Genomic DNA, 27,825 nt, shown 5'->3' with positions numbered 1-27,825 from the left:
CCTTGTGCGCGGACTGCTCTTTCCTTAAAGTACTTTAAAGTATCATCGACTTACCAAGACATTTAGTAGACTGAAAGCACATCTAGCTACCCTACCATGAAAAAACAACACAGCAGGACATCAATCAGCGACGTTTATTGTTGTCAGGGAAACAATATAACATTTATATGCCGGCACAGAATTTTACTGACTGCAAAGGTACCGACGCTTCTGATGCAGCACTTTTAAGTGTCTGGAAGGTTATACATTACCAACATGTTACTGCAGCTGCGTTCTATGTTTTTAAAGGTTCGCGGGAGAGAACTTCATTGCCCGGCCCTAGTGGTCATACGAATGTAATTGGACCATTAAAGGCTCTGCATGGTCAATCCAATCTCTGCAGTGGCCGTACAGCATTTACTGCGATACGGCCTCTGGAGAAGTCAGGGCATTCATACTTCTTGGGCTTCGCAGAGCTGTTGTGTGAGGAAGTTATCAAGGAAGTGAGTTTGTTTATACAGCACCTCCTGCCCCCACCTACCGTCAATCAATCATGTCAATATTGACATAAAATGGTATGATTATATATCTTTTTTTTTTTAAGTTTACCAAAAACTCATAAAATGGCGGTTTAAACGTTCAGAAAAGTTGTCCATTTGTCACATCCCTAATATTGTTACATTGAGATCAATTATGGTTACGTCTGAGAAAAAGGCATAGCCACCAGACACTTAAATAAGTTCTAAAAAAATATATTCCCAGTGTTTCTTTATTGACGCCCTGAGCTGAGACTGCACAGGATCAGTAAAAAGTATTTTTTTCCCCCCCTTGTTTGTTTGTTTGTTCATGTTACAGGTTTCACTGGTCAGGTTACAGGTTTCACTGGTCAGGTTACAGGTTTCACTGGTCAGGTTACAGGTTTCACTGGTCAGGTTACAGGTTTCACTGGTCAGGTTACAGGTTTCACTGGTCAGGTTACAGGTTTCACTGGTCAGGTTACAGGTTTCACTGGTCAGGTTACAGGTTTCACTGGTCAGGTTACAGGTTTCACTGGTCAGGTTACAGGTTTCACTGGTCAGGTTACAGGTTTCACTGGTCAGGTTACAGGTTTCACTGGTCAGGTTACAGGTTTCACTGGTCAGGTTACAGGTTTCACTGGTCAGGTTACAGGTTTCACTGGTCAGGTTACAGGTTTCACTGGTCAGGTTACAGGTTTCACTGGTCAGGTTACAGGTTTCACTGGTCAGGTTACAGGTTTCACTGGTCAGGTTACAGGTTTCACTGGTCAGGTTTCACTGGTCAGGTTACAGGTTTCACTGGTCAGGTTTCACTGGTCAGGTTACAGGTTTCACCGGTCAGGTTTCACCGGTCAGGTTTCACCGGTCAGGTTACAGGAGCTGAAGGCTGAGACCAAGAGGTTAGCTAGATATATGGTTACAGTGTGAGTTGGTTGAGAAAAAAACATTCTGTTGACTAACACCAGTCCATACAAATTTGCGCAACTGCGGCTTTCAAACGAGGCTGCAATGAAAACTAATGGGACTGTAGTGACTGTGGTCATTCAAGCATTGATTGACATTGGAATGGCACGATAGTATTGGAGAAAAGTAAGGGGAAAACGGACCTCTGACACTGTACGTTAAATTGTGATGTCGTACAGCCTCTCTCCACCAGGTGACGCTCTTCTCTCTCGGATTAAAAACAGGAAAGGGACGGGGTAAGGACAGCTACCTAGTCAATTAACTGAATATTATTTTTTTGCGTCATCATTGCAAGCCATCATGACTCTCAAAAGCCGTGACAGCCGCTGTTTACTTCTGAAGATAACTTTAGCGCCGCCCTAAAAACTAAAGACTCAAATTCGACACAAGCCTTCAAATAGGTATTTAATGACACATATAAACTCTTTTATAGTGTTTTATTTACATTTTAGAGGTGATTTAAATTGGACAGTGATAAAAGCAGTTTCCACATCCGACATTATTATTATTATTTTTTAATTAAAGACCTGACTGAGCTCACTGCCTTCAAATCATGCGGAGATGTGCAGCATGAAGGTCTCATTGATTTTGTGGAAAGGGGAGAAGTTGTGCTTTATAATAGTATTCATATTACAGTTGACCTGGAAGTATTATGTTTTTTGGGGTGCTAAAATAAGGTAAATTGTAAGTTACAGTGCAATGTACAAAAGTGTGTTAGCTAACTATAGGTAACAGACTTGTATAAATGTGGTGTGTAACTCTTTTTGTCAATGTTTGTAATGGGGAAACTCATGACCCCAAGAACAAGCAACATCTGGTACAATTGGTCATAAATTCCACATACCTTCCTTTTTTTTTATCCCCACAGTATCTTAGACTGTGCTTCCCCAGGAGTCAAAGTTTAACACAATTTCTCTCGGTCTTGTCCATGTTGTTCAGGTTACAGGTGTCATTGTTCAGGCTACAGGAACTGAAGGGGGATAGTATGAGCACAACGTCCACCAGCCCCAACACCTCTCAGATGGTCAACAACACTGTCCACTACCTGGCTCAGGCCCTGGCCCACATCCAACAGGGAATTGAGAGAAAGTTCCTCAAGGCTCCACTGGGTAGGCCAGCAAAACTCCCCCTCACATCATAACGCCTTCCTGCAAAGAAGAGGAATTGTCCCAATTGGCACCCTAATATCTTTTATAGTGCACTACTTTGACTAGGGCTCATAGGGAATAGGGTGCCATCTGAGACGCAGTGTTGTTGTGTCTTTACTATCATTTAAACTGAAGACTTTGTTTTTATCAAAGATTCTCTGTAATTAGTTACTCAATTTAAACTGAATAATCATATAACTTTAACTAGGAAGTTGGGGCACCAAGGAGAGTATTCCGATTACAAAGTTATAAACTTTCAGATATTTTCATATCTGATCAATAGTCTTCTGATTAATGATTTATTTATTTTACCTCACGTTAGTCTCATTCCAAATGTTGTAAATTGTTGGTTATCTGCACGAATCCAGTCTTAACTATGAGTCATCCATACATCAATTGTCTTAAATAATTTATTTATTGCTAAGTAATTAACAGAAATGCATAAACAAACAGTAAATATGGTTACATGAAATGATAAAATGTGCCCTAGTGGGCTGAACCGGCATGACAGCTTGTTAGACAAAGGGGCAATGGGGGGGTGGACTAAAGTCCCTACAGAGTTAATTATAACAATTAAAATTCTCTCTCTATCTATCTATCTATCTATCTATCTATCTATGACTAGTAATTAGTATCAAATACTTGTTCTCATTCTGTCGGTATCGATAGTCTCAGAGTTTAACCACGTGGTATGGTTAAAAAGATTCAGCAATGGTCTACACCTTTAGCCCTCTCATAATTGAGTTAAGCTTTGCCTCAACCTTAGTCCTCCCCTAATGGAGAAAAACATGGTCTGGTGATAATTTCTCAAAGTTGTTTTTTTATTCAGAATGGCAGAAGAGGGCTGTCCCAGGATGTCTGACCCTAACTGGGCTCAGGGGCGGTCCTCTGATTTAGTTCAAATCAAAAGGGAATTGTATTTTCTTCATTAAACAGTCCACAATCATATTACACCATTGTACAAACAGTACAGTACAACACCTCATATCTGAGGCTATTATATAAAGTGTTATGTGGCCACAAGCCTTTATATCCTTATGGTCTAGTTAGGCTAATGTGGCCACCGTCTCTCATGAGCTTCCCAAGTTGTGGCAAACGCACCAGTTCGTAGCTGGATTCTTCACCAATCTTTTACACTTTCTCTGGAACATGAAATGTGTTCGTACCTCAAGTTCTGTGAGGTGGAAGGATTTCCTTTGTCCTCTGTGAAAGTTTACCCTCTCTCTAATACTGTGTGTCCATGAGGCAGGGTCTTCCTTAGGAATTCACGACCTCACTCTGCCCACAGCAGTCTGGTTGTAGAAGCAGAGAGTGGGGGATGGTGCTCACTGTACTCAGAGGGCAACGTCATGATAGTGTGCACACTTAGATAATGCTAATTGTAGTAATTTTGAGACTTTTCCTGGATTAAAAAAAATTGTAATTGAGAATCTCTTAATGCTTTTTAGGCCAAGCTTCTAGTTACAGACTATGTTCCCGCTAAGCTGCAGCTCCCCGGGGGACTGCTGTGCAGAAATATCAGCCCACCGAGAGAAGCACGAGATTTAACTTCTTTACTCAACTTTCTAGAGCAATGGTCACCAACTCTGTGATCTCCAAGGCATTCTTAGTCCATCACCAAACATTTCTGTAAAAACCCCAATGATAAAGCCTTGCGTTCCCATTTTTTTGTTTTTTTTGTAATCATCATGGGCTGTTGACGGTAGGTGCACCCGCTTCAGCTGCCCTGCGCACCGGGAGGCCAACTGTTGCCATTTTGAACCATTTCATGTGTCAGAAGGTACAAAATCTGCCTTCCTGGCGGGCCCAGGGAGGCCTACCACTAGCCACTTAGATGGCTTAGATGACCTTGTCTGCAGTAACGTAGCAGGCATAAAAGAAAGCTCCAGCTAAGTTGATACTGTGAGATTTCAAAATGTTTAAAACCATGACTAGAGACTATCGATGAATAGAGCAAAGAGCTGCTGTTTTTGAGTGAGTTCTTGTTTAAGTTATAAACGCTACAACAAGCACTGCAGCAGTAATGAATGAGTAGGAAGGTTTAAAAAAATATATATATATATAATAATATTTTGCCTTTATTTAACCAGGTAGGCCAGTTGAGAATAAGTTCTTATTTACAACTGCGACCTGGCCAAGGTAAAGCAAAGCAGTGTGACAACAGCACAGAGTTACACATGGGATAAACAAACGTACAGTCAATAACACAATAGAAAAATATATGTACAGTGTGTGCAAATGTAGTCAGATAAGGGAGGTAAGGCAATAAATCTTCCATAGAGGTGAAGTAATTACAATTTAGCATTAACTGATTGATGTGCAAGTAGAGATACTGGGGAGCAAAAATAAATAACAATTAGGGGATGAGGTAGTTGGGCGGGCCATTTACAGATGGGCTGTGTACAGGTACAGTGATCGGAAAGCTGCTCTGACAGCTGATTCTTAAAGTTAGAAAGGGAGATATAGGCCTCCAGCTTCAGCGACTTTTTCAATTCGTTCCAGTCACTGGCAGTAGAGAACTGGAAGGAAAGGCAGCCAAATGAGTGTTGGCTTTGGGGATGACCAGTGAAATATACCTGCTAGAGTGTGTGCCACAGGTGGGTGTTGCTATGGTGACCAGTGAGCTGAGATAAGGCGGGCTTTACCTAGCAAAGACCTATAGATGACCTGGAGCCAGTGGGTTTGGCGACTAATATGTAGCGAGGGCCAACCAACGAGAGCATACAGGTCGCAATGGTGGGTAGTATATGGGGCTTTGGTGACAAAACGGATGGCACTGTGATAGACTGCATCCAGTTTGTTGAGTAGAGTGTTGGAGGCTATTTTATAGTTGACATCACCGAAGTCGAGGATCGGTAGGATGGTCAGTTTTACGAGGGTATGTTTGGCAGCATGAGTGAAGGATGCTTTGTTGCGATATAGGAAGCTGATTCTAGATTTAATTTTGGATTGGAGATGCTTAACGTGAGTCTGGAAGGAGAGTTTACAGTCTAACCAGACACCTAGGTATTTGTAGTTGTCCACATTTTCTAAGTCCGAACTGTCCAGAGTAGTGATGCTCGTCAGGCGGGTGCGGGCAGCGATCGGTTGAAGAGCATGCATTTAGTTTTAGATGCATTTAAAAGCAGGAGGCCACGGAAGGAATGTTGTATGGCATTAAAGCTCGTTTGGAGGTGTGTTAAGTGTTCAAAGAAGGACCAGATGTATACAGAATGGTGTCGTCTGCGTAGAGGTGGATCAGAGAATCACCAGCAGCAAGAGCGACATCATTAACATGCATGCATACACACACACACAGATACACAGAAAAGAGTCGGCCCGAGATTTGAACCCTGTGGTACCCCCGTAGAGACTGCCAGAGGTCTGGACAACAGGCCCTCCGATTTGACACACCGAACCCCATTTGAGAAGTAGTTAGTGAACCAGGCGAGGCAGTCATTAGAGAAACGAATGAGTCTGCCGATAAGAGAACGGTGATTGACCGTGTCGAAAGCCTTGGCCAGGTCGATGAATACAGCTGCACAGTATTGTCTCGTTATCAATGGCGGTTATGATATCGTTTAGGACCTTGAGCGTGGCTGAGGTGCACCCATGACCAGCTCGGAAACTAAATTGCATAGTGGAGAAGGTACGGGGGAATTCAAAATGGTCTGATTTTGTTAACTTGGCTTTCGAAGATTTTAGAAAGGCAGGGCAGGGTGGATATAGGTCTATACCAGTTCGGGTCTAGAGTGTCTCCCCTTTGAAGAGGGGGATGAGCGTGTCAGATCTTAGACGATACGAGAGGTTAAACAGGCTAGTAGTAGGGGTTGCAACAATTTCGGCAGATAATTTTAGAGGGTCCAGATGATTCTATCCCAGCTGATTTGTAGGGATTCAGATTTTCAGAACATCCTCTGTCTTGATTTGGGTGAAGGAGAAGCGGGGGGGTACAGAGCTGTTGGTAGGGGTAGCCAGGTGGAAAGCATGGCCAGCCGTAGAGAAATGCTTATTGAAGTTCTCTATTATTGTGGATTTATCGGTGGTGACTGTGTTTCCTAGCCTCTCCTAGTGCAGTGGGCAGCTGGGAGGAGGTGCTCTTATTCTCCATGGACTTTACAGTGTCCCAGAACTTTTTGGAATTAGTGCTAGAGGATGCAAATTTCTGTTTGAAAAAGCCAGCCTAAGCTTTCCTAAATGACTCTGTATATTGGTTCCTAACTTTCCCTGAAAAGTTGCATATCGTGGGGGCTATTCGATGCTAATGCTAATGCAGAACGCCACAGGATATTTTTATGCTGGTCAAGGGCAGACAGGTCTGGGGTGAACCAAGGGCTATATCTGTTCTTTGTTTTATATACTTTTTTTGAATGGGGCATGCTTATTTACAATGGTGAGGAAAGTACTTTTAAAGAGCAACCAGGCATCCTCTACTAATGGGATGAAGTAAATATCCTTCCAATATACCTGGGCCAGGTCGATTAGAAAGGCTTGCTCGCTGAAGTGTTTTCGGGAGCGTATGACTGTGATGGTCGTTTGACCGCGGCCCCATTATGGACTCGGGCAATGAGGCAGTGATCGCTGATGTCCTTGTTGAAGACTGTAGAGGTGTATTTAGAGGGCAAATTGGTCAGGATTATATCTATTAGGGTGCCCGTGTTTACGGATTTAGGATTGTACATGGTAGGTTCCTTGTTAATTTGTGTGAGATTGAGGGCATCTAATTTAGATTGTAGGACGGCCGGGGTGTTAAGCATATCCCAGTTTAGGTCACCAAACATCTTCAATCTATTCACATATGGTGTCCAGGGCACAGCTGGGGGCTGAGGGGGGTCTATAACAAGTGTTAACAGTGAGAGACTTGTTTCTGGAAAGCTGGATTTGTAAAAGTAGAAGCTCAAATTGTTTGGGCACAGACCTGGATAGTATGACAGAACTCTGCAGTAGATTGTAACTCCTCCCCTGGCAGTTCTATCATGTTGGAAAATGTTGTAGTTAGGGATGGAAATCTCAGAAGTTTTGGTGGCTTTCCTTAGCCAGGATTCAGACACGGCTAGGACATCAGGGTTGGCGGAGTGTATTGATAGTCTTGGGTATTTTTTTAAAGTCAATATTTCACTTTGTCTGTTCATAGGATTAACAACATGAATGTGTGCATGAAGTCAGGTAAAGTTATTTTCTTGCTTTTTAAATTCTTAAAGGGACAGTGTTGTATTTTGAGACAGGCTTGAATATGCTAAGTCGGCAGAAGTTAGCATAATTTGTCTGCTTCTTTGTAATAATGGTATGGGAGTAATAGTGCGTTTTTAATTTTGTAAAGTGGTTTCTTGCGTCAAACAAAACAACCACACTTTGTCACATCCTTGTCTGAAGGACAAGTGGATTAACAGGTTAATGTCAAGCCCATGTTTTTTTTCAAAAGTCTCATGGAATGTAGGCCTACATTGAGCACTTCACATTGGCTGCTACTGTAGGCTGAATGATAGAACAGCTATTTCCATGTTAAAATGTTATGGAAGGCATTTTCTCCATTGTTTTTGATGGTAGGCCACCCTGGTAGGCCTACATTATGATCAAATAGCCACAGTAGCCCACTTGGCCACTGTTATAACTAACTTAAAGTGGGTACAGCCTCAGCGTTCAAAGTAATTTATTTAATTACTAGTCATCTCTATAGAGCTGCTTCCTATGCTGTCTGACAGAATCACTATTTTGTAGTACTTCAAAGTAAATAAGGCATACTTTTGACTGAATGCCAACTATTAGTCACTTAGATCATGTATTTTCATGGAGAGATATCTCACGAAGGAACAGTTGCTCTCTATCCCCTCACGATCACACATTTTTCTTCCTCTTACATACAGGCATAAAAGAACACAGACTGGACAAGTAGATGCACAATGACTTATGGTCATTGTAGGTAGTTTAGCTCATAAAATAAAGAATATTGGCCTGTTGGAAACTACAACTCCCTTCTGGATCTGATTCATCTTTAGAGAATGCGCTCATTGAGCTCACAGAAAATATTTTAATTCAAATAATTGAATCTATGTCAGTCGGTTGTTTTAAAAACTGAAAAATAAGACATTTTTGTTAATCTCTCAGCACTACTTTCAACAGACCTTATCTGCCAGCCAGACAGGGAATGAGTGCTACCTATGTTTTAATGTCTGCTGTGACCTATATTTTTCACACTAAACTGGTCATTCGAACAGTCCACGCGTTTAGGGCTTTTGATTATGTTTGACGTTCAAATGGATATATTTTGACTTTCATGGCAAAATATTCCCCCTCCCAACAGGCGATGAAGACTCTAAAAAGGACCAGAAGGCAAAGAAGAAGGAGAAGAAAGATGAGGATCAACACAGTGAAGGTAAGGTTGATAGGAAGCAAAAAAGGCTAAATGAAATCTTGCACTTTTTCCTCTAGCAAAATCGAGTTGATGGTCTCACTCAAACGACTGGTTGTACCCCAATAAAGGTAACCTGAAATTAGATGACAATATATAATAATTAATTATATATTTTAAGGGAATTGGTGAGTGATTGCTGTTGATCTCAGTTTGTCTCCCCTCTGAGTGCTTTGACAGTGGTGGGGTGGTGAAGAATGTTAGCTTATATTGTAGATGATGGAGAGGAGTGTTGCATTCTGTGACATGTTTTTTTGTGTCACATGCACAAGAAAAGTGAAATGTCTTTCTTGCAAACTCTAAACCCAATAATAATGTAGTAATCAATGCAGCACTAAAAATAACAAGGTAGAACAAAAACCCATGGGAAGGTAAGACGCTATATGCAGGGATACTGGAGTGTTGGCGATAGATATGTATAGGGGTAAGGTGACTAGGCATCAGAATATATGATACAGTAGCAGCGGCGTGTGTGAGTCGTGTGTAACAATAAAATACATGGGTGGGTCAACTCAGTCAGTGTAGTTATTTAGCAGTCTTATGGCTTGGGGATAGAAGCTGTTCAGGACTCTCTTGGTATCAGACTTGATGTACCGCTAGCCATGTGGAAGCAGAGAGGACAGTCTATGACTTGGGGGGCTGGATTTTCTGGGCCTTCCAGACGGTCTCTTCTCTCTCTGAACCTCAGACGGTAGGGACGGTGGTCGGGTCTAGGGATAGGCATGGATATTTGAATATCCAAATGGACGTTAGTGTTTGATTACTTGCGAGAGTATACTTTAAAAAATATATATATATTTTTAATAAGAGGCATATTTTTAAGAAAATGTTATTATTGACGTGACAGTGCTACATATAAGGATAGATCACGACATTAGACATTTCAATATAACGAGTTGGCAGGTTTTTTTGAGTGCGCCCCAATAAAGAAAGATGTACTGGTAGACAACACACTTTTCGTGCGTGTAGCTTGTCGGACGATCGAAGCAGCACTACTGTCAGAGGCTCCTTGTGTAGCAAGTGAAGTGGATGATTTCTAATCGATGCAAAAAGGAATACAAATTACGGAATTAAGTTGGCTAAATGAGAAGAAGTAGGCTGCAATGATCAACTAACACGTAGGCTGTTTTTTAATATGAATGGATGTGAGGAGTGCAGCAAAATTGCCTTAGCCAGCTAGCAAGGCTAATTAACTAACTTAACTGGCTAGTGTAGTTAGCTAGCTTCTTTAACCTATCGCAGCAACAAGTTTGTCTAACTTGCGCAAATAGGTTTGGCTACTTTCTCTCTTTCCGTGTCAGACACACTGGCCTCTGCTCATCTCGATCCCCTCTCCACCATCTGTGCTGAAACAAGTGCACCTCTGCATGAGCAAGACCCCATTGCAGTAGGAAAAGTCGTTTATTTTAAACCTATGTATTTCGACTATCCGGATATCTGAAAAAAGTTGTGGCATCTTAAATGCCCATCCTTGGGTGGTGAATACTACTGTAATAATGTCTGACTGTCTCTCTCTGACCAGACGGTAGTGATGGGGTGGTGAATACTACTGTAATGTCTGACTGTATGTCTCTTCTCTCTCTGACCAGACGGTAGTGACGGGGTGCTGAATACTACTGTAATAATGTCTGACTGTATGTCTCTTCTCTCGGGGTGGTGAATACTACTGTAATAATGTCTGACTGTATGTCTCTTCTCTCTGACCAGACGGTAGTGACGGGGTGGTGAATACTACTGTAATAATGTCTGACTGTCTCTTCTCTCTCTGACCAGACGGCAGTGACGGGGTGGTGAATACTACTGTAATAATGTCTGACTGTATCTCTTCTCTCTCTGACCAGACGGTAGAGACGGGGTGGTGAATACTACTGTAATAATGTCTGACTGTATGTCTCTTCTCTCTCTGACCAGACGGCAGTGACGGGGTGGTGAATACTACTGTAATAATGTCTGACTATCTCTTCTCTCTCTGACCAGACGGTAGTGACGGGGTGCTGAATACTACTGTAATAATGTCTGACTGTCTCTTCTCTCTGACCAGACGGTAGTGACGGGGTGCTGAATACTACTGTAATAATGTCTGACTGTATCTCTTCTCTCTCTGACCAGACGGTAGTGACAGTGGTCGGTTGGTGAAGACTGTCCAGGAGCGTTGGAGGGAGTCTCTGCTGGGTTGTTCCAGCATGTCCCAGGTCTTCCTCCACCTCTCCACCCTGGAGCGCAGTGTCATTTGGGCCAAGTCCCTGCTCAACGCCCGCTGTAAGGTCTGTCGCAGGAAGGGAGATGCAGAGAACATGCTGCTGTGTGACTGCTGCGACCGAGGACACCACATCCACTGTGTCCGCCCAAAACTGAAGGTAGGATGGATGATGCTTTTCTTCACACATGGCCTATGGATACCCCGTGTTTCCCCTACAATTTTAATGGCGGGCAAGCACCTTCTGCTCCCCCCTCCCCTAAAATAATTGGAACTCGATCGATAATATTTGTATGAAACCTTTTGAGGTTCATTTGAGGACCCTGTTGTCTTCAAAAGTAACCTGATGAGTGTAGTTCCCGGTCGCCTGTAACTCTGCTGTCTACTGTACCGGTGTAATCTAAACCTCTTCTTTGTTCTGTGTTGTGTCCAGGCCGTCCCAGAAGGGGACTGGTTCTGCCCGGAGTGCCGTCCCAAACAGCGAGCCAACCGCCTCCCCTCCCGCCAACGGTCCTCTGTCAACTCTGAGGAATTGGAGGAAGAAGACTCTGGGGAGGAGACGACGGAGGAGGAAGAGAAGAGGTGTGTTCTGAGCGTTACTGTACTTCATTGGGTTGAAAGTAGGCAGACCCCGTTTAGTCCATAGGCTGTTGGTCGACCGAGACTTCTTTAGTCAAGTAGTCACAAATTATATTTTTGTCGTACAAAACACCTGTCTAATTTGCGCCTTTCTCAGTGGACTAATCCATTGTGGAGGTAGTGGGGATGTCACAGTCATCACTCCAAGACGTGCTACTGAAGTTGTATATGTTGACATTACTTAAGAACAATGGTGCAACACAAATAAAAAATATTTATTCTATAACAAATGCGCTTTCTCCTGCGTTGGTGGTCGCAGTCCACGGTTCTGAAATGTAATCTTCAGTGTGCCGTTAATTGGCGCCTTTACCTAAATGTTGCTATGTGCATAATAGCGAAGTTAACCAGCGTATTGGTGTTGAGAACAATACGGCGTGGCAGCAATGAAGTGAGGAAATGGGCCTTGCCTTAATTGTCTAAGAAAATTTAGGAGAGAAACCCCAATTTAATTAGGTCTATAATCCAATAGACTAACTGTTTAATTTGTCTGGCTTTATAAATCCATATACACAGTTGAAGTCTGAAGTTTACATAAACTGAGTTTAAATGTATTTGTCTAAGGTGTTTCACAATTCCTGACATTGAATCCTAATAAAAGTTCCCTGTCTTAAGGCAGTTAGGATCACCACTTTTTTTTAAGAATGTGAAATGTCAGGATAATAGTAGAGTGATTTATTTAAGCTTTTATTTATTTCAATACATTCCCAAAGTTTACATACACTCAATTAGTATTTGGTAGCATTGCCTTTAAATGGTTTGGGTCAAACTTTTCAGGTAGCCTTCCACAAGTTGGGTGAATTTTTGCCCATTCCTCCTGACAGAGCTGTTGTAACTGAGTCAGGTTTGTAGGCCTCCTTGCTCGCACACACTTTTTCAGTTCTGCCCACAGATTTTCTATAGGATTGAGGTCAGGGCTTTGTGATGGCCACTCCAATTCCTTGACTTTGTTGTCCTTAAGCCATTTTGCCACAACTTTGGAAGTATGCTTGGGGTCATTGTCATACAACTCTCCTTCCGTGGCCTGCAACTGCTCTTAAACGCAAGTAAAACTAAATGCATGCTATTCAACCGATCACTACCCGCACCTGCTCGCCCGTCCACCATCACTACTCTGGACGGCTCTGACTTAGAATACATGGACAACTACAAATACCTAGGTGTCTGGTTAGACTGTAAACTCTCCCTCCAGATTCACATTTAGCATCTCAATCCAAAATTAAATCTAGAAATGGCTTCCTATATCGCAACAAAGCATCCTTCACTCATGCTGCCAAACATACTAAAACTGACCATCCTACCAATCCTCGGTGATGCCAATTTGTAAGTCGCTCTGATGTCATCTAAATCTATAAACTAGCCTCCAACACTCTACTCAGCAAACTAGATGCAGTCTATCACAGTGCCATCCGTTTTGTCACCAAAGCCCCATACACTACCCACCATAGCGACCTGTACGCTCTCGTTGGTTGGCCCTCGCTTCATACTCGTCGCCAAACCCACTGGCTACAGGTTATCTATAGGTCTTTGCTAGGTAAAGCCCCACCTTATCTACATTTACATTACATTTAGCAGTCATTTAGCAGACGCTCCAAATCAAATCAAATCAAATTTATTTACAAGCCCTTCGTGCATTCACCTTATGACATCCAGTGCTGGACAGCCTCACAGCAAACAATAGGTGTGCATCTAAAACTTAGAAAGGGGAAGAAACCTAGAGAGGAACCGGGCTTATCCTATCCCTAGGTATTCCTTAAAGAGGTGGGGTTATAACAGAAAATGTCCAAGATGTTCAAAGGTGGTGATTGACCAGCATGGTCCTAAGGCAGAACAGTTGAAACTGAGGGAGTTTGTTCCACCATGGGGGCCTGGGGCACGGTCCTAGGGCTCAGGTCAGTTGACTGGGCTGGAGCAGGAGCATGGCCAGGTGGACTTCCTCAGTGGTAGGGAGGCTAGGGCCCAGGCCTTATCTCAGCTCACTGGTCACCAAGCAGTCACCCACTCAGGTCATGTCAGGTCGCTCCAGCAGGTATATCTCACTGGTCACCCCCAAACCCTCCTTTGGTCGTCTTTCCTACCAGTTCTCTGCTGCCAATGACTGGAACGAACTGCAAAAATCTCTGAAGCTGGAGACTCATATCTCTCTCACTAGCTTTAAGCACTAGCTGTCAGAGCAGCTCACAGATCACTGCACCTGTACATAGCCCATCTGTAAACAGCCCATTTATCTACCTACTTCATCCCCATACAGTATTTATTTATCTTGCTCCTTTGCACCCCAGTATCTCTACTTGCACATTCATCTTCTGCACATCTACCATTCCAGTGTTTAATTGCTATATTCTAATTACTTCACCACCATGGCCTAATGCCTTAACTCCCTTATCTTACCTCATTTGCACTCACTGTATATAGACTTTTTGTTTTATTTTGTTCTACTGTATTATTGACTGTTTTGTTTATTCCATGTGTAACTCTGTTGTTGAATGTGTCGAATTGCTATGCTTTATCTTGGCCAGGTCGCAGTTGCAAATGAGAACTTGATCTCAATTAGCCTACCTGGTTAAATAAAGGTTAAATAAAAAAATCTATTTAAAAAATTGTCCATTTGGAAGAACCATTTGCGACCAAGCTTTAACTGATGTCCTGATGTTGCTTCAATATATCCACATAATTTTTCCTTCCTCATGATGCCATCTATTTTGTGAAGTGCACCAGTCCCTCCTGCAGCAAAGCACCCCCACAACATGATGCTGCCACCCCCGTGCTTCATGGTTGAGATGGTGTTTTTCAGCTTGCAAGCCTCCGCTTTTTCCTCGAAACATAAATGGTCATTATGGCCAAACAGTTCTATTTTTGTTTCATCAGACCAGAGGACATTTCTCAAAGTATGATCTTTGTCCCCATGTGCAGTTGCAAACCGTAGTCTAGCTTTTTTATGGCGGTTTTGGAGCAGTGGCTTCTTCCTTGCTACGTGGCCTTTCAAGTTATGTCGATTTAGGACTCGTTTTACTGTGGATATAGATACTTTTGTACCTGTTTCCTCCAGCATCTTCACAGGGTCCTTTGCTGTTGTTCTCCTTCCTGAGTGGTATGACGGCTATGTGGTCCCATGGTGTTTATACTTGTGTGCTATTGTTTGTACAGATGAACGTGGTACCTTCAGGTGTTTGGAAATTGCTCCCAAGGATGAAGCAGACTTGTGGAGGTCTACAATGTTTGTTTTTTTATCTGAGATCTTTGCTAATTTTCATTCGATTTTCCAATCATGTCAAGCAAAGAGGCACTGTGTTTTAAGGTAGGCCTTGAAATACATCCACAGGTACACCTCCAATTGACTCAAATGATGTCAATTAGCCTGTCAGAAGCTTCTAAAGCCATGACATCATTTTCTGGAATTTTTCGAGTTGTTTTACAGGCACATTCAACTTAGTGTATGGAAACTTCTGACCCATTGGAATTGTGGTACAGTGAAATCATCTGTCTGTAAACAATTGTTGTAAAAATGACTTGTCATGCACAAAGTAGATTTCTTAACCGTCTTATCTAAACTATAGTTTGTTAAAAATACATTTGTGGGGTGGTTGAAAAACTAGTTTTAATGACTCCAACCCCTAAGTGTTTTAGATTTGCTAACTTCTTAGTAATGACTCGGGACGTCGGTTTTGATAAGAAAGCTTCTTTTAGTAAGAATACTTGTTTACGTTACATTTAACAACAATGGTTTTGGTACAGAGCAATGCAGGTAAGATGCTGTCGGAAAGTCAGCCACAATCACCTGCACATAATTGGCGCGTTATCTCTCATTCCTCCCGCAAGGCATTCTGGGACTTGCAGTCAAAAAGCAGAATTCAACACAACCCAATACAATTACATATGCAAATAAATCTAAAGAATTATCTCAAATATCTCAGCTCAAAGAATGAACTTAAACATTAACTCAAACACATTAAAGTTACAACAAAGTGTATGTAAACTTCCGACTTCAACGGTATCTACAGAAATAAGGCGTATCCTGTTTTGTGTTTAATAGTCTACTTATTCTGCGAGCACCAAGCCTCACAACCACATGTCAGATAAAGCAATTTCACAAATGTGGCTGTTTTGTCATATCTTAGCTATGCTGTAATAAAGGCTTTAAAAAATATATATAATAATTTAACAAACTCTGGTATTATAATTGATTTCGTGTTTACACTGTTCCAAGTGGTCAGAAAAAAATGTCATCTTGATCTCCTTATTGTTATTACAATAATTATAATCTGTATGCCTAAGTGTCAGCGATTGGGTGAATGGATAAGTGGAGTCAGGCGCAGGACACAGGTATGAGTATTAATCTGAATTTACTCCAAATGTAAGCAATGTTCCAACAAGGAAAAATACAAATATCCAGAGCACAAGGAACAAACCCACATGACAATGACAATCACTCACAAAACAGAAAGGGAAGCCAGAGGGTTAAATAAGGAACATTGATTATGGAATGGAAACCAGGTGTGTGTGTATAATGAAGACAAAACTAAAATGAAACATGGATCGGTGGTGACAAGAAAGCCGGTGACGTCGAACGCCGCCCGAACAAGGAGAGGGACCAACTTCTGCTGAAGTCGTGACACTAAGAGCGAGTCCGGTTTAGACTTAATACTTTAATTTACGCCTATTTCAATATAGGCTACTGTCTCTATCAATTATTCCTTCATGTAATCACGCAGCATGCATGCTTTGAAATGCAATCAAGCATTTTTGTTTTAAAATGTAATAACAAAGGGAGCTTTGAATAATTAGCCTAAACAATAAATGTTTTTTTGTCTTTGCTGTAATAAAGGCTTCATAAAAAATATAATTAGGACAGTCTATGGTACTTATCATTTTTTGTGTTTACATTGTTCCAAATGGTTAGATTTTTAATCTGACAGCGCTTGCTCCTATAACCTCTCCACAATTAAGTGAAATGTCTTACACAGATCTGACTTCCCTCCTGAGTAACCATTAAACATGGCCCTGTTTCGAGTTTATTTTTCATGTCCACTGCATCAATTTTGCTGTCACGTATAGAGTTAATACCCAATTTATTGATGCGATTATGATAGGCTATAGGTCAGGCCTTATTGGTCACGAGCATGCAATGCACACGTTTCAAGCAAAAGTTGAGGGAATCGGGAATGTTTTTCCTAAACAAATTAGGGATTTCGGTAACAGAACTTTTCAGTTCAGAAATGACAAACTAAATGGCTGTAATTATGTTGCAGCTTCAGCACGGACGGCGAGATAAACGCATGCTGTTGTGCTGCCTGTCAGATGCAGCAGGGAGGAGCGAGACCACATGCGCCAGACAGACACTTGCTGTATTTTTTTATGTTTGCTTTTGAGCCATTTGTGTGTCATTATTTCATCAAACAGTGCGCTGAAAGCATCAGAAAAGCTCAGTGCATAGGTGGTGTCTATATCGATTGGTCGAAAGAACAAACGACTCTCGGTCAATCAAGATATTGTTGTTGTACAGCCATGGTTTATATTAAATTGAATACTTTAAAACAATAAAAACAACCCAACACATTTAGTTTATTCAGATATCTTAAGTTTCCCTCCCACAATTCTGTCTCCCTCTTCTCCTTTAGTGCCTCTAAAAAGGTCCGGACTGCTGTGAAACCTCCTGTGCCTACTACCAAAGGAAGTCGGTCGAGCAAGACCAACTCAAGTCATTCCACTCCCCGGAGCCAGCAGACCACCCCCAAACAGGCCCCCTCAGCTGGGAAGGGAGCTGCTTCCAGGTCCTCAGGGAAGAAGCCCACCCCAGTCTCCAATAAGCCCACCCCAGTCTCCAACGGCAGACCTCCACCACGGCCAGGCAGCAGAGTCAGCTCCCGGCTCAGTCATGAGATATTGGCAACCAACGGTACCTCCAGCAGGCCAGGCAGCCAGCCCACTCCATCTCAGTCTCTGGCAGACTCCCGTAAAAGACCAATCTCAGGTAAGACCAGTAAAGACAGTGGGAGGGGAGATGGAAGAGGGTTGTGTTGGGTGATTAAAAATACAAAATTGTGTTCTTGTAAAGTAGTGTGTTAACATGATGTGCCAGGGTCTTTATTGCTGAAGATGTAACGCAAAAAAAAAGGTATGTCTGTATAGAAGTGTTGAATATTAATTTTCTCATGTATCAATTACACAATTTCCCTCTAGTTTCTAGGCTTTCTCACTCACTGCTCATCTTTGCATTTATATTCTCCTTCTGCTGTTTCTCCAGCAGAGGTCTCCCACAAACCCAGGCTGGTCCTGACTCCCTCAGTCTCAGCTTCTTCCAATCGTCGCAGCTCAGGGAGGAACCTAGGAGTCCATGAGCTGTCTGCCTGCGAGCAGCTGACTGTAGAGCTAGTCAGACATGAAGACAGCTGGCCCTTCATGAAACTGGTGTCTAGGACACAGGTAATACCTGACTTTATTTAAAGGCTGATATGAGAGGCACGCAGAGAAACATGCATGCGTTTAAAAATATAAAAAACGCACACACACATGCAAGCACCTCTATGAATACGTTTTCCCATACTATTACATAACTAGCTACGTCACTAGTGACACACATACAGTGCCTTCAGACGGTATGCATATACCCCTTGACTTATTCCACATTTTGTTGTTATAGCCTGAATTTAAAATGGATTCAATTTATTTATTTCTCACCCATCTGCCACATAATGATAAAGTGAAAACATGTTTTTCGAAATGTTTGCCCGTTTACTGAAAATTAAATCCAGAAATATCTTATTTACATAAGAATTCACAACTCTGAGAGTAAATACTTTTGTAAAAGCACATTTGGCAGTGATTACAGCTGTGAGTCTTTCTGGGTAAGTCTCTAAGAGCTTTCCACACCTGGATTGTGCAACATTTACCCATTTAATATTTTCAAAATTCTGCAAGCTCTGTCAAATTGGTGGTTGATCATTGCCAGACAACCATTTTCAGGTCTTGCTGTAAATTTAAGTCAGCTTGTATCTCTGCCACTCAGGAACCTTCACTGTCTTATTGGTAAGCCACTTTGGCCTAGATGGCAGTGTATGTTCAAAGTTTTGACTGATCCAATGACCCATTGCATTTCTGTTCAAAATGTTGTATCAAGTCTGCCAAAATATGCCTAATTGGTTTATTAATACATTTAAGTTCATAACTGCACTCTCCTCAAACGATAGCATGTTATTATTTCACTGTAATAGCTACTGTAAATCGGACAGTACAGTTAGCTTAAATTCTTGTTAATCTTTCTGCCCATATCAGATATGTCTATGTCCTGGGAAATGTTCTTGTTACTTACAACCTCATGCTAATCACATTAGCGCACGTTAGCTCAACCGTCCCGCTGGGGGACACCAATCCTGTAGAGGTTTTAATTACTTCACTAGTCAACCTCAATACTGACTTGTTGTACTGCTTTGAGATTTGCGGATTGTTTTGTCTTTTTTAAATGACCTGATTTTTGTCTCCTCTCTTCTGCAGGTTCCAGACTACTTTGACATTATCAAAAAGCCCATTGCGCTGAGCACTATCCGAGAAAAGGTTAACAACTGTGCATATAAAACAGCCAGTAAGTTGAGATTTTGCATTTTTGTGTTAACTAAAACATGTTTATGCCGTCATGTTTCTGTACTTCACCAGATGGGACATTTTCTATATGTTTTTCTCACAGCGGCGTACGTTGAGGACGTGGAGCTTATGTTCGCCAACTGTTTACAATACAACCCTCAGCACACAAATGAAGCTAAAGCAGGAACAAGGCTCCAAGCCTTCTTCAACTCAGAGATCTTTAACCTGGGGCTGGCAGACCGGACCACTCCTCCACTGAAGCGGTCCCGGATATAAAGCCGACTGACTGAAACTACTTGGTCGTATTCATTAATGCACACCGTAGCAATTTGTTTTTTACCTGGTTGTTTTTCAACAAAAAAACATTTCTTCTTGGACAAATTCAGGTAGTCCCTTCCTGTTTCGCTTTTGTTTTCATCCATTTTCTCTCTAGTGAATACCATAATTCATTGGAAAGTCTGAACATTCCCAAAGCATTGTGCAGTGTAATATCATTCCCTCAAGATAATGCAGGAACAACTAACTCGCTGTGAAAGTATTTGCACTCAATATTTGAAAACGACTCTTTTCTATTCGTATTCACTCAGGGAAAACGAATTGTGGTTGGAAATAAGTTTTTTAACGGTGCATTTTTATATTTTGTATCTTGTGAGCATTTCTAGACTTTCTTTGTGCACATACTTTTCTTTGACCATTTCAGTTAATTTAGATGACTTAAGTATTAACTTTAATATGGACAGTTTTGCATTTGTTCGTTTTACAGTACTGAACAGTAAAAACTCATTTTGCATGGACTGTTTCAGGTTCCCATCTTTCAGGGAAACACTACACTGGAATCTGATTTACTGTTCCTTATTTCCTATAATTCATTGGTTATTTATTTTAGTTAAGCTAAGAACTTGCTTTAAATTATATTTTTTTTATAGAACATGTTTGTTTTTGTGAAGAATTATTGGCATAGGTTTTAGTTCAAACTATAGAAAACTGTTTTGTGGTAGGGTTTAAATACTGTGTTTTGTCCCCCTAACTTTCTCACCTCTGCTTTTGTATTTGCAATCGTGTATATTTTCTATATGTAAAAATAAATTCAATGTTTTAATATTTATTGGTCAGTTCTCACTTGTGTTGCCAATCTCTGATTCATAAATATGATGTTCCTGAATATATTAATGGCGTCTATATTTTAGGTTAATATTTTTTCTGCACCTCACTGAGATAAAATGGGCTCAATATTTTGTATGGTTAGAGAGAACTTAAATTTCCCGGCGGGGAAGTTGGTTTGCCGGAGTGAAGTGTAGAAATCCGCAAGTGAATTTATCTTTATTGTTAACCGTAAGTCACAGGACAAATTCCCCTTCGAATCCCACTGCTGATCCCGCCCGCCGCAAGTGCAGTGGCTCATACTCGCGCGCCCCGCACCCCCACCCGGTCAGGACTTTCATTCCCATATCTCTTTACCCCTAAAGATTTCCCCACATAGTAGCAAATCTCACAGGACCGACGATCTTACAACATGGTAGGATAATTTACTCTTCTAGTTGAGTGCTGAAACTACTCGTAGTTTCTAGTTGAGTGATGATTTTTAACTTTTAGTAACTTTGTTGCAACATTGGGCAGTGTTCGACATTGGCTTGCTTTCGCACCAACGTTTTGATTGGTTACAGTTCTACATTCCGCAGTGGTGCGCTATAGCTACGTTTTTATATATATATATATATATACGTGATTTCGTTTGTAAAATCAGTTCCAATTTAGGATTGTTACAGGGCCTGCATCCCCAGGCGGCCATTTTAACCTAATTATAGCGCAGTCCGGTATCTAACGTTTCTCACTCTACCACTGACAGTTACCTTCATGATCTGAAAGTTTAGCCAAGTTGGCTTGCTAGCTAATAACATAGCTAGCTACCTGATAGCAATTGTGTTTTCTACACGACAAACTACCTTTAATGATTGGGACTATCTAACGTCAACTTGTAATGGTCTTGCCTGCCTCCTGTTTTTGTTTGATTGCACTCGAGCCAATACACCCATGCGGATTTCCACGCTTGTTTGACAGTGGAAACTAGCAAGCATTTGCAAGCCAATATTGTTCCCATAGGTACTGGTTTACTGTAGTGGGCCTAACCAATATAGTTGAGTGGCGACTAGTGTGTGCGCACTGGAGCTCCGAAGTCACACACAATTATTTCAGGACCCAAAAGATAAGTCTGCAATTGCAGGCTTTGCTTTGCGTGCTCAAATCAGTCGTTTTTGAAAACGTCATTTTGTGACTTCGAAGCTCCAGTCTGCCCATACTGATCGCACCTCAACACAACTCGTTGAGTTTAATCGGATACCGTGGGCTTTGACACATGCACATGTTGCTATACACCATGCGAGTTACCTGTCTCATTCACTGTGGTGGTCACTAACTAGTCACTGGTCAGCGAGTTTCGTGCACTCTTTTGATATATTGAGGGTGGCCAATCAGCAGTCACCACTGTTGGAATGTCTTCTATTGCCACAGCCTGGCTTTCTGGTCCGATTGTCATCTTTAATAGAGAGAACACTTTGGCCAACTCACATAGCAACCTATGTAGCCCAAAGGCCGGTAGATGGCGATATTGTTGATCCAAACGCATTTGTATGCAGTCGGTAATACGTTCTCCATTCAGGCTGAAAAGTCTTCGATTTCCTCCTTAACTACATTTACTGGCGACAAGACTGTTAAAGATGTGTACTTTATGAAACACCATTTCCACCACCATGCTAATGTTACATCCTGATGTTGCGCCCTGCTTTCAGCCAGAGTTAACAATGGACTGCTGCAAGCTAATTGGCTGAACGCGATTCGCAACATCCAGGACCAGCATTTCTAGGCGCATTAGCACTTTAGCATTGTGGTGGAAATTTGAGTCTCGTAAATAAAGTACGCATATTTTCCGTTTTTTAAATCTACTCCAGAACAAAAGAAAAAGGGTGATATAAAAATAACAAAAAATCTATGCCTTTGTAGCCTGAATCGAGAATGTTTTAGGTACGAACCGGTCCGAGGGGGATATGAGTGGATTGCCGGCTGCATACAATGCTTTTGGACGGTAAAATGAAACCATCAATACGCCATCTGCCGGCCTTTAGCCTGCAGCCTATGCTAAATGACTGCATGGCGGTAGGTAGTGTCAGAGTGAAATGGTGTTGATTCATTGTGTGTCAAAGGAAAGAAAGGTTATGATCAATGCTGCAGTCACTGTCTGCATGACTACTGATAGCTAGCTACATACTGTTTGTGTGAAGGTTTGAATTTCCAATGCCTTGTGAAGGAAAGCATTTCCCATCTCTATGCTGTTACCTAGATTCAATGTTTACATCATAAATAAACAGTATGTCTTTGTGTTTACTAGCTATTGAAGAGGCAACAACAATAATCTAGGCTGCTATATCATCTGGTTCACATTTGAGTTCTAAATCACACCTTGAATGAACCTGGTATATCACCCTCCCCTCTTTCCACAGGCCTCAGGTGTCACTGTCAACGATGAAGTCATCAAGGTCTTCAATGACATGAAGGTCAGGAAGTCATCCTCTACCGAAGATGTAAAAAAGCGTAAAAAGGCTGTGCTGTTTTGCCTCAGCGATGACAAGAAGAAGATCATCGTAGAGGAGGGCAAGTGGATCCTCGTTGGTGACATCGGGGAGTCGGTGGACGATCCATACGCATGTTTCGTCAAGCTTTTACCACTCAACGATTGCAGATACGGCTTATACGATGCCACATACGAAACAAAAGAATCCAAGAAAGAAGACCTGGTATTCATATTTTGGTAAGTGTGTACGTTGCCCTTTGTTAGTTTGAAAGGTGCAAAGCTGCTGTCAATAATGTTTCTTAAAAGCCTATATTCCCTAGCTTGGCTGGGGTGTCATTTGGTAGGTACCCTAGACCAGTAGCTGTGTCAACCACTGGTTCAATCGCTGGGATCTGACACTGAATTAGTCAATTCATATTAAGTGTTGTGCAGGAGGACCATAGCTTGGTGGTCCCTGCTATAAAAAGTTTGAGAAACAGAAACATTACTGCTGCTTTCATTTGTGTGGTATGGATTACTATGGAATAAAGCCGTTATTCGCTAGGCTTATAAAGTCATTGAGTTTCCCACCTCATTCCAGGGCACCTGAGGGTGCGCCCTTGAAAAGCAAGATGATCTATGCTAGCTCTAAAGATGCCATTAAAAAGAAGTTCACAGGTAAGTGAAAATTGCTATATACAATCACTATTTCTGTTCTGTTTGACCTGATATTCAATGATTTATTGAATATCATATTGAGTAATTTATTCAGGTGATGTCAGAGAATTTGCATAGTATCAACACTATCAAGTATAAATAACTACAAGTTATTTTCTTTTTGTATTCATGTTCTATGAAAGTGTCATGAATGTCGGTGTTGGCGTTTCACATTTTTCAAAATACCATTTAATTTCTACCCCGTTGATCCATTGAAAGTTTAGAGAAGAATGTGTGGGATCAAACGAAATTCCCCCAGACACCCCTGTAATTTTTGATAGTGCTTCCTTAGTATTCAACACAACAGTATAAAACAGATGGGAATTAACTTGATATACTCCCCTTTGTTTTTCAGGTATCAAACACGAATGGCAAGTCAACGGATTAGACGACATCCAGGACCGCGCCACCCTGGCTGACAAGTTGGGAGGAAACGTGGTGGTGTCACTCGAAGGGTTACCATTGTAAATGGAAAATACTACGTGCCATCTGGATTCCAGACGCTTTCATCTTAGCAGCTGTATCTATAGCATTTGAATCTAAAGGAATAGCTTTAGGCTTTTTTGGTCTGTATTTTTTTCCACACAATGGAAGGAGATCTCATTAACATATGCGAAAGCCGACAAGTTATTTTGCCAGAAAACTTCAACTTCTTTTTTTTTCATTTTACCTTCAAGGAATGATCACACATCACAGGTTTTTCCAAAACAAATAGGAACAGCAACGCCACACTACCTGAGATTAATAACACTCCCACAATAAAAACATTAAGATTAGCACTGTTTTTGCGTTCTTCGCCACTTAAACAATGATGACTAAATGCTCAGTAGTATAGGAAAATGTGAATGCTTTCTATAATGCCTTGACAGTCATATTCACTGCCTAGGTTACAGCTAATGGCAAGTATTTTGCACTCATGAGGTTTTCATATGGCTGACTTATTTATTTACAATGTTCTATTTTATCCAATATGTTATTTGACATGGCAAAACACGTAATAGACTATGCATATACTAAGCACTTTGTTTATACACTACAAAAGTTGAGGCAAAAAGGTCAAGAATAACTAAAGAATATCTGTATTTATGTTAACTAGATAGAGATGTTACCAGTTTTCATTCCTTTTATGCATATGGACAAGAACAGATCAGTATTTGACTGTTCAATTGCCGCCTTTCATTTGAATGTACAGGACACCACAGTAAAAAGGGGGGTTGGTGCTTGCAGTTTTTTTAACACTAAAATAAAGATATTTCAAATATATCAATAAAGATGGCAATATGTGCATTTGGAGCCTTAAGTGGAACATTGTTTTTGAGATTGGGCGAGGAGGTTGCCACTTTACAATAAAACCTTGTGGCAGATAACAGAAATAAGTGTCTTTTGTTCTGTGTGCATCTGTTCGTCAGGAGGGCTGGGCAACAATAAAGAGATACGTGACTGATTTACTCTAACAGAAAATATCTGGTCTACATGCTGTGTTCTGCTACAATGTATTGGTTAATGTTTTATTCAATTAAACCGGATGCAGCATTGTTTGCTGTTTGGGGTTTTAGGCTGGGTTTCTGTACAGCACTTTGAGATATCAGCTGATGTACGAAGGGCTATATAAATAGATTTGATTTGATTTTGCAGTGGGTGACGATTTTCTTGGCTCAGTTCAGAACAGTACAATGTTACAGGAAAAAAAGAGGGAATCATTTCAGTTCTATAATTTCTGTGTAAGGTGGTTTCTCTGATGCTTTTTATATGTAATGTCTACAGTCTTATAAGGGAAGCCAAGCTATTAAGGCTATTTCTGTAGGAGTACAGTAAATCATTCATGACCGATCATACTGTATGTCATGGTGAATTGGAGTACTGTCAACTGTTTTTATTTGATTTAACTAGGCATTTGGTATTTTATTATTGCAAAAGCAGCAGCTACTCGTCCTGGGGTCCACACAAAATATGAAACATAATACAGAACATCATTAGACAAGAACAGCTCAAGGACAGAACTACATACATTTTTTAAATACCACATGTAGCCTACATATCAATGCATACAAATCATCTAGGTCAAATAGGGGAGAGGCGTGGTGCCGCGAGGTGTTTATGTTTTTTGAAACCATGTTTGCTGTTTATTAGAGCAATATAAGATGGTAGGAAGTTCCATGCAATAAGGGCTCTATATAATACTGTACATTTTATTGAATTTGTTCTGGATTTGGAGACTATGAAAAGACGTCTGGTGGGATGTGTGTGTGTCAGAGCTGTCTGTAAGTTGACTATGCAAACAATTTGGGACTTTCAACCCAACGTTTCTTATAAAAAGAAGTGATGCAGTCAGTCTCTCAACTCTTAGCCAAGAAAGACTGGCAGCATAGCATTTATATCAGCCCTCATTACAATAAGAGCAAAACGTGCCGCTCTGTTCTGGGCCAGCTGCAGCTTAACTAGGTCTTTCCTTGCTGCACTGGACCACACGACTGGACAATAACCAAGATTCAACAAAACTAGAGCCTGCAGAACTTACTTTTTGGAATGTGGTGTCAAAAGCAGAGCATCTCTTTATTATGGCTAGACCTCTCCCCATCTTTGCAACCATTGAATCTATATGTTTTGACCATGACAGTTTACAGTCTAAGGTAATGCCAAATAATGTAGTCTCCTCAACTTGTTCAACAGCCACACCATTCATTACCAGATTCAGCTGAGGTCTAGAACTTAAGGAATGATTTGTACCAAATACAATGCTCTTAGTTTTAGAGATGTTCAGGACCAGTGTATTACTGGCCACCCATTGCAAAACAGAGTGCAACTCTTTAAGGGTTTCAGTGACTTCCTTAGCTGTGGTTGTTGATGCGTATATGGTTGAATCATCAGCATACATGGACACACATTCTTTGTTTAATGCCAGTGGCAGGTCATTGGTAAAAATAGAAAAGTGTAGAGGGCCTAGAGAGCTGCCTTGCAGTACACCACACTTTACATGTTTGACATTAGAGATGCCTCCATTAAAGAAACTATTTGAGTTCTATTAGATAGATAGCTCTGAATCCACGATATGACAGAGGTTGAAAAGCCATAGCACTTAAGTCTTTTCAACAACAGGTTATGGTCAATAATATCAAAGGTTGCACTGAAATATAACAGTACAGCTCCCACAATCTTATTATTATCAATTTCTTTCAACCAATCATTGATTGTACTGCACTGACATCATTTGTGTCAGTGCAGTACATGTTGAGTGCCCTTCTCTATAAGCATGCTGAACATCTTTTGTTAATTTGTTTACAGAGAAATAGCATTGTTTTTGGTCAAACACAATTTTTTCCAACAGTTTGCTAAGAGCTGACAATCTTATAGGTCTGCTGTTAGAACCAGTAAAGGCTGCTTTACCACTCTTGGAGACAGAATTACTTTGTCTTCCCTCCAGACCTGAGGACAAAGACTCCTCTAGGCTCAGATTAAAAATATGACAGATAGGAGTGGCTGTAGAGTAGGCCACCATCCTCAGTAGCTTTACATCTAAATTGTCAATGCCAGGAGGTTTGTCATTATTGATTGTTAGCTATTTTTCCACCTCTCCCACACTAACTTTACAAAATTCAAATTTACACAGCTTTTCTTTCATGATTTGTTTTTTTATGCATGAATATAAGTTTGCCCACTTTGCCAATGAAATAATCATAAAAATAATTGGCAACATTAAATGGTTTTGTGATGAATAAGCCATCTGATTCGATGAAAGATGGAGTTGAATTTGTCTTTCTGCCCATAATGTTATTGAAAGTACTCCAAAGTATTTTTTACATCATTCTTTATATCATTGATCTTGGCCTCAAAATAAAGTTTCTTCTTCTTTTGTTGAGTTTAGTCACATCATTTCTCAATTTGCAGTAAATAAGCCAGTCAGATGTACAGCCAGACTTATTAGCCACTCCTTTCGCCCCATCTCTTTCAACCATACAGTTTTTCAACTCCTCATCAATCCATGGAGCCTTAACAGTTCTAACAGTTTCTTAACAGGTGCATGTTTATCAATAATTGGAAGAAGCAATTTCATAAATTCATCAAGTGCAGAGTCTGGATGCTCCTCATTAATCACACCAGACCAATAAATATTGTTTAACTGACCAGCTAGTCAATTAAGAACAAATTCTTATTTTACA

At 41.0% G+C, this 27,825-nt stretch overlaps 2 protein-coding genes across 6 annotated transcripts in view; both read left to right on the top strand.

Annotated features, from left to right (window-relative positions):
• The window catches only part of LOC124046636 (bromodomain adjacent to zinc finger domain protein 1A-like), a 42,024-nt gene extending 21,516 nt beyond the window's left edge, over positions 1 to 20,508 (top strand). For 4 of the 5 annotated variants that reach the window (XM_046367241.1, XM_046367245.1, XM_046367244.1 and 1 more), the window contains 8 exons: positions 2,400 to 2,569; positions 8,889 to 8,960; positions 11,106 to 11,353; positions 11,627 to 11,775; positions 17,448 to 17,800; positions 18,074 to 18,252; positions 19,321 to 19,408; positions 19,511 to 20,508. In XM_046367241.1, coding sequence (XP_046223197.1) covers positions 2,400 to 2,569; positions 8,889 to 8,960; positions 11,106 to 11,353; positions 11,627 to 11,775; positions 17,448 to 17,800; positions 18,074 to 18,252; positions 19,321 to 19,408; positions 19,511 to 19,683 — 1,432 coding nt within the window. In that variant the 3' untranslated portion in view covers positions 19,684 to 20,508. The remainder of the gene's footprint in view (positions 1 to 2,399; positions 2,570 to 8,888; positions 8,961 to 11,105; positions 11,354 to 11,626; positions 11,776 to 17,447; positions 17,801 to 18,073; positions 18,253 to 19,320; positions 19,409 to 19,510) is intronic. The other variant, XM_046367246.1, reaches the window with a different exon arrangement.
• A 257-nt stretch (positions 20,509 to 20,765) lies between these two features.
• cfl2 (cofilin 2 (muscle)) lies at positions 20,766 to 25,298 on the top strand. The gene is made up of 4 exons (XM_046367240.1): positions 20,766 to 20,923; positions 22,902 to 23,209; positions 23,553 to 23,629; positions 24,024 to 25,298. The coding sequence occupies exons 1-4, from the start codon at positions 20,921 to 20,923 to the stop codon at positions 24,134 to 24,136; spliced, it is 501 nt and encodes a 166-aa protein (XP_046223196.1). The 5' UTR covers positions 20,766 to 20,920; the 3' UTR covers positions 24,137 to 25,298.
• Positions 25,299 to 27,825: the final 2,527 nt, after the last annotated feature.

The sequence above is a fragment of the Oncorhynchus gorbuscha genome, linkage group LG10 (assembly GCF_021184085.1).
Source record: "Oncorhynchus gorbuscha isolate QuinsamMale2020 ecotype Even-year linkage group LG10, OgorEven_v1.0, whole genome shotgun sequence".
NCBI lineage: Eukaryota > Metazoa > Chordata > Actinopteri > Salmoniformes > Salmonidae > Oncorhynchus > Oncorhynchus gorbuscha.
The sequence above is the reverse complement of the archived record's forward strand: the minus strand, read 5'-3'. Positions and strand labels throughout refer to the sequence as shown.